The sequence below is a fragment of the Triticum dicoccoides genome, chromosome 6A (assembly GCF_002162155.2).
Source record: "Triticum dicoccoides isolate Atlit2015 ecotype Zavitan chromosome 6A, WEW_v2.0, whole genome shotgun sequence".
Lineage (NCBI taxonomy): Eukaryota > Viridiplantae > Streptophyta > Magnoliopsida > Poales > Poaceae > Triticum > Triticum dicoccoides.
The window spans coordinates 96,569,334-96,575,872 of record NC_041390.1 but is presented as its reverse complement, the minus strand read 5'-3'; the positions used below and the strand labels follow the sequence as shown (position 1 = coordinate 96,575,872).

Genomic DNA, 6,539 nt, shown 5'->3' with positions numbered 1-6,539 from the left:
GGCGACCATGCTACAACGGCGGCCAGTGAGAGCGGCAGTCGGTGGTGATCCCAAAACAAGTTGTTGTCACCGGAGACTCGAGTTTTGCTGCAGCCGACCCATCGAGTTTACTGGAGCCGGTGGTGGTAGAATGTTGGAACCGTCAATTCAAATTGCTACGATGGCGAGGTTTTTGGTTGCAACCGCTATGGAGTTTTGCTGGAACCATCATGAAGAATTGCAGGAAGCGGCTTGGATTTTTGCTGGAAGCGGGTACGCACCAAGTTGCAACCGTTGTAGTCTTTGCTGGAACCGTCATGAGAGGCGACCAGGTGAGGTGCTTCGCGCTTGAGAATATCGCCTGAGGAAGGAGGAGACTTTTTTTGCTAGAACACTAGTGTTGCAACCCCTTTTCTTTCTTGCTGGTACCGGCAGCAATTTTGCTGGAACCCGCTACAGATTTTGCTACATTCATTCGCACCCAAGCTGCATCCCGTGACTGACGGCGGCGACCATTTTTTTGTTATAACAGTTGTAGTTTTTGCTACGTCCGTTGAGGATTTTTGCTACATCCTTTTTCATGGTGGACCTGCAAGCTTGACGGCGATTAGCTGCGGGCTGGGGTGGCCAGCAAGTGCGGGCGGCGCGGGGGTGCCCGACGAGCACGGGTGCGAGCGAGCACGGGTGGCGCAGGGTGGCCGGCGAGCGCGGGCGTGAGCGCTGGGCGACGCGAGGGTAGCCGGCGAGCACGGGCGCGAGCAAGCGTGGACAGCGCGGGGTGGCCAGCAAGCACGGGCGCGAGCGAGCGCGGGCGATGCAGGGTGCCGGCGAGCACGGGGGCGAGCGCTGGGCGGGGCGGGGGTGGCCAGCAAGCACAGGCGCGAGCGCTGGCGACGAGCACGGAAGGAAGAAGACGACTCAGTCATTGCTATATGTAAACCGTTGATTTCGTACGGATCCAACGCTCAGCAGCGGACCGGCCGAAACTTGGGCCGGCGCGCCGGCGCCTAGCGTTGGCCAGGAAAAAAATGGTTTTTTTTAAATAAACCATTAGCTTTATTAATTGCAAATAACAGTTACATCGTCTATAAAAAGAGGTACAATTTCATCCATGGGCTCCTCAAAATAGTCATTTGTCACGAATTTTTTTGCTAATTTGGCTAGTTCATGAGCTACCTTATTTGCCTCTCTACTACAATGTTCAAACCTAGTAAGAGGAAAATCACATGCCAAAAAATAGCAATCATCAAAAACCGCCGCCGCCGCTCCCGCTGATTGTCCTCCATTCTTCATTGTGTTGATGACTTCAATATTGTCTGAGTTGACATGAAGGCGATTACATCCCGCCCTCTGTGCAAGTAATAAACCAAACCTTAGGGCCAAAATTTCCGCTGTCAGAACATCCGGACACCAGTCAAACTTCCAGTTTCCGCCAGCAATAAATCTTCCTTTATCATCTCTGAGAACAGCCCTAGCTGTACCACTAAGCCGATCATGATCAAACGAAGCATCAACATTCAGCTTAACAAGTCCCACAGGAGGTTTGCTCCATCCTCCTTTTTTAATAGATGTATTAGGGGAATGGGCATTTACATAGTTTGTTGTTATTGCCCTAATCCCCATGGATGATTGTTGTGCGTTTTGAGCCTTACCTTCATGAACCAGCCTACGTCTATCCCACTATAAATACCAAGCGGTTATAGCTATTAGTTCACGTACATTCTGAATTCCTAGAGTAGCTATTTCATTATCTGGCTTCAGAAGTAAAAATTCTAGGATTGCTTCTCCTGCCCTATCAATAACACATGCTTCTTTAATCACCCTGCCCATCCCCAGTTTGTTCCAAACCTCTTTTGCCTTCTGACAGAGGAACAATACGTGTTTCGTGTCTTCCGGTTCATTCGTGCATGAGGGGCATATAGGCGAGACCTTCATGTGTCTATTGGCCAGTGTAACACGACATGGGAGGGTACCATGCAATGTACGCCAAATAAAGATTTTTACCTTTGCCGGACAAGACAATTTTCAAATCTTCTCCCAAATAGGGTTGACATTGATTCTACCCATGCCGTTTATATACTGCAATTTCTTTCCATGTTGTTGGTTCCATTCCTTCAAATAGGCAGATCGAACAGTGAACAAACCATTTCTCGTAAAACTCCACGCAATGAAGGAAAAAAATGATTTATTTGCTGGTTTAGCGCATGTGCCCGGCGTCGGTGAGCAGATAGAAAAATAGTGTAAAAAAATCTGGCTTCAGCTCGTTGACGACCGCGGTCCTTTCCTTTGGATGCTCCAAATCTCCTCTGACATCACCTAAACGAAAACGCAAGCGCCATCCTCCTGTCGATCACCCCGAAAATTGTCGCGGCATTCTGCCCGTGCACTGCATACGCCCCAAAGCCAAAAGTTCGTCGCCCCCTCCTCCCTTTTCCTCCGCTTTCCCTTCGCCCTCCGCACACAGCTTCTTCCTCCTCCCAACCTAAACCCGGCGAAGAAACCCCACTCCCTCTCGCTCCACCGGACGCCCAGAGCAGCCAGCCGTTTCCATCGCGAGGAGAGAGGGAGGGATCCGGACTCCAGGATCACGCTCCCTCATTGCGCTCCCCGCCGGAGCGGAGCGTCAGGTTCTTTCACCCTCTCTCGCCACGCGCGCGATGGATCAGGACGTCGACGACAGGGCGGCCGCGAGCGTGGCGGCGGCGGCGCGCGCACTGCGGACCGGGCTGGAGCGGTCGCGCGCGATGGGGCAGGCGCTGGCGCGCGGGGGGCCGCGGCTCGAGGAGATCCAGGCGGCGCTGCCGGCGCTGGAGGCGGCCGTGCGCCCGATCCGGGCGCCCATGGCCGAGCTCGCGGCGGCCGGCCCGCACATCGACCGCGCCGTGGGCCCCGCCGCCGCCGTGCTCAAGGTGTTCGACGCCGTGCACGGGCTCGAGCCGCCGCTGCTCGAGGCCGGCGCCGCCGCGCGGGACCTCCCAGGGTACCTCGCCGTGCTCGGCCGCCTCGAGGAGGCCCTGCGGTTCCTGTCGGGCAACTGCGGCCTCGCCGCCGAGTGGCTCGCCGACATCGTCGAGTACCTCGGCGACCACGACCTCGCCGACCCGCGCTTCCTCGCCGAGGTCGGCGTCGCCCTGGACGGGCTCAAGAACCCCTCCGGGTACCTCGACGGCGGCCTCCTGGCTGCCGCGCTCGACGTGCTCGAGGCGGAGTTCCGACGCCTCCTCGCCGAGCATTCCACGCCGCTCGCGATGCAGCAGCACGGCGCCACCCCAGCGTCCACCGCGCCGGCTCGCGTCCCGACCGCCGCCGTCCGCAAGCTCAGCCCGATTCTCGACCGCCTCTTGGCCAATGGCCGGCAAGACCGCTGCATCTCTCTGTATGCCGATGCACGCGACGGTGTGGTGAGTGCCAGCCTCCATGCGCTCGGCCTCGATTACTTGCACAATCCAGCTGACGACGCCCAGGAATTAGGCCCTGGGGTCGAGTTGTGGGGGCGGCATTTGGAGTTTGTGGTGCGCCGCCTCCTCGAGTCTGAGCGTCAGCTCTGCGCCAAGGTGTTTGGGCAGCACAAGGATGATGCATCAGTTTGCTTCGCCGAGATAGCGTCGCGAGCTAGTGTTCTTGATTTTTTGAGGTTTGGTCGTGCCGCTGCGGATGCTAAGAAAGACCCAATCAAGCTCTTGCGTTTGCTTGAGGTCTTTGATTCTTTGAATAAGCTGAGGTTGGATTTCAACCGGTTGTTCGGCGGAAAGGTGTGTGCGGATATTCAGTGCGAGACAAGGGACCTTGTGAAGTTGTTGGTGGATGGCTCTGTTGAGATCTTTGAGGAGTTGATCGTGCAGGTGGAGCTGCAGCGACACATGCCTCCCCCAGCCGATGGGGGTGTGCCACGCCTGGTCACTTTTATCGTCGACTACTGCAACCGGCTCCTTGGTGAGAAATACAGGCCTGTGCTTGCACAGGTGCTCACCATCCACCGCAGTTGGCGCAAGGAAGTGTTCAGTGACAAGATGCTTGCTGTCGCAGTGCTCAACATTGTCAAGGCCCTTGAAGCCAACTTTGATGTTTGGTCGAAGGCGTATGGGAATAAGATTCAGTCATACATCTTCATGATGAACACACGCTGGCATTTCTATAAGCATGTCAAGGCTACTAAGCTGGCTGAACTCTTGGGTGATGTGTGGATCAGGGACCATGAAAAGTTTAAGGATTTCTATCTGACGGTGTTTATGAGGGATAGCTGGGGGGCGCTTTCGCCGCTGCTCAACCGGGAGGGCCTAATCTTGTTCTCCAAGGGCCGTGCCACAGCAAAGGACCTCGTGAAGCAGCGCCTTAAAACTTTCAATGCGAGATTCAGTGAGATGTTCCACGAACAGTCAGCGTGGATCATACCGGACAAGGACTTGAGGAGGGAGACATGTGACCTTGTGATACAGGCAATAGTTCCCCCTTACCGGAGTTACATGCAGAACTACGGACCACTCGTAGAGCAGGATGCAAGTGCTAGCAAGTATGTAAAGTATACTGTCGATGGTTTGGAAAAGATGCTCGGTTCGCTGTTCACACCCCGTCCCAGGAGGTCTGGGAGCTTCCAGATTGGGCACTCCAGTGGCAAGATCACTAGTGCAATGACGGGGATGTATCGGAGTGCTTCCACAGTGAAATAACTCCAGTTGAGAAAACATTTGAAGAACCAAGATATTGATTCTAAAATTTATGAAATAACTGGATAAGTGAGGCCAGCTTATTTTCACCAGTCGGCAAATTCATCCGCCGTACTGGAAGCGACATGTAATAATTGACCTGTGATGAAGGCATTGCTGTCTGCTGGCATATGAACAATAAGCTCTTATTGATGGTGAGCAGAAGAGTAGAAGACTGCTGGAGCATTTCATCTGCGCGTGTTTGAGATGTTGCCTAAGTTACCTTCTTTCTGTGGATGTATAAGTGTCTCTGGGACCATGTAGTCTTCTGTTCAGGAACCTCTTTGGTGACTGGAGGATATCTAAATGGGTTGCGGTGTATGTAAAATTGGTTGTAGTTTAGGAGGGTTGTAGACATTTTTTATCTGGGTTACATGTGGTACAAGTTGAGCTCCAGTCTGCAACATATATGCAAAACTAGAGTTTCAAGTTCCTGGTTCTCTCTGGGAAGAAGCTCGTTGTTTCTGCCAAGTCTTTGTTTTCGCACTTGTCACAGATTTAGGCTGAAGCCAGGCATAGTTGGTGCTGACGTGCATGGAAGGCTGACTTTGATCGGTAATGGTGGTATGTGATGTTTACGGTGTGGTGCTGCACTAGGTTCTTCTATGGTTCTTGGGCTCTAGGCACTTTCACCGTCTCTCCTACGACCTGCTCGTCGAATTACTGGCCGAAATTCTGGTGTTAGTAATAATTATTATTGTCACTTGGATTATCTCCTGCGTCCGCCAACTGAATCTTGCAGAACTTCATCGCACGAAGAAAAATTCCCTGGGGTTAAGTAGAAGCATCAGAATATATTGTCATAGAGCTCCAGCATTTTGAATTGGATTGGCAAACAAGCTTCATAGGGACAAAGGAGAAGAGTGAGCTCATCAGAAGCAAAAGATATCCCATCGAAGTATCCCTCCTCTAGCCTTCTCTGTTTTTTTTTCTTTTTCTTGTTGTTTTTTTTTCGACAGTGAGACCTTCATGACTAGCTTTATTAAACTCAGATAACGCTTAAGGAAATCAGGCGATGTTTCCACCCAAAGAGAAGGGTACGCCTTCTCTGTTTTAATTTGTAGAACCTGTTGGTTTTTTGACTCATAGGATTTTTTGCACTACATTTCATCAAAAGAAAATCGGATCTACTCAAACCTCATGCAATTTTTGCTTCCTCTCCCACCAGAAAGAACGAGCAAAGACACAAAACACTACGCTTACAGAGGGTGAACACAGCAGCATCCAAGTAGAAGAAATATAGATAGAACTTGCAAAATCTAGTGATTTCACAGGAACATTTGGAGCTACAGCCCATTAAATGCATTCACAGAAAGCCGGTATTGTAAGATCACTGCTAGTTTTGCTAGATAAAAACTGGAAGCGATCATTCAACCAGGAGATATCAAATCGACAGTAAAATGAACAAACATATAGGTAAACTTATTCATACCAAACCATACCAGATAACTGTTTCACACATCATGGGGACTCGATGGTCCATCAATCCAGATACAGTAGACTTAATACGAACAAGACACATGACTAACAGCAGCAGGACCAACGTCAGGGCAATTACTGACCACCACGGAGGCGGAGCACCAGGTGGAGGGTGGACTCCTTCTGGATGTTGTAATCGGCAAGGGTGCGGCCATCCTCAAGCTGCTTGCCGGCGAAGATCAGGCGCTGCTGGTCCGGTGGGACGCCCTCCTTGTCCTGGATCTTGGCCTTGACGTTGTCGATGGTGTCGGAGGACTCCACCTCAAGTGTGATGGTCTTGCCGGTGAGGGTCTTGACAAAGATCTGCATGCCTCCACGAAGGCGGAGGACAAGGTGAAGGGTGGACTCCTTCTGGATGTTGTAGTCAGCAAGGGTCCT

At 52.1% G+C, this 6,539-nt stretch overlaps 2 protein-coding genes across 2 annotated transcripts in view; one reads left to right on the top strand and one right to left on the bottom strand.

Moving 5' to 3' along the window:
* The first annotated feature begins 2,325 nt into the window (after positions 1–2,325).
* LOC119315267 (exocyst complex component EXO70A1-like) lies at positions 2,326–5,153 on the top strand. The gene has a single exon (XM_037589932.1). The coding sequence runs from the start codon at positions 2,637–2,639 to the stop codon at positions 4,644–4,646; it is 2,010 nt and encodes a 669-aa protein (XP_037445829.1). The 5' UTR covers positions 2,326–2,636; the 3' UTR covers positions 4,647–5,153.
* Positions 5,154–6,110: 957 nt separating this feature from the next.
* The window catches only part of LOC119315268 (polyubiquitin 11-like), a 2,371-nt gene continuing 1,942 nt past the window's right edge, over positions 6,111–6,539 (bottom strand). The window contains exon 3 of the mRNA XM_037589933.1: positions 6,111–6,539. This exon is cut by the window's right edge and continues 3 nt beyond it. Coding sequence (XP_037445830.1) covers positions 6,237–6,539 — 303 coding nt within the window. The 3' untranslated portion in view covers positions 6,111–6,236.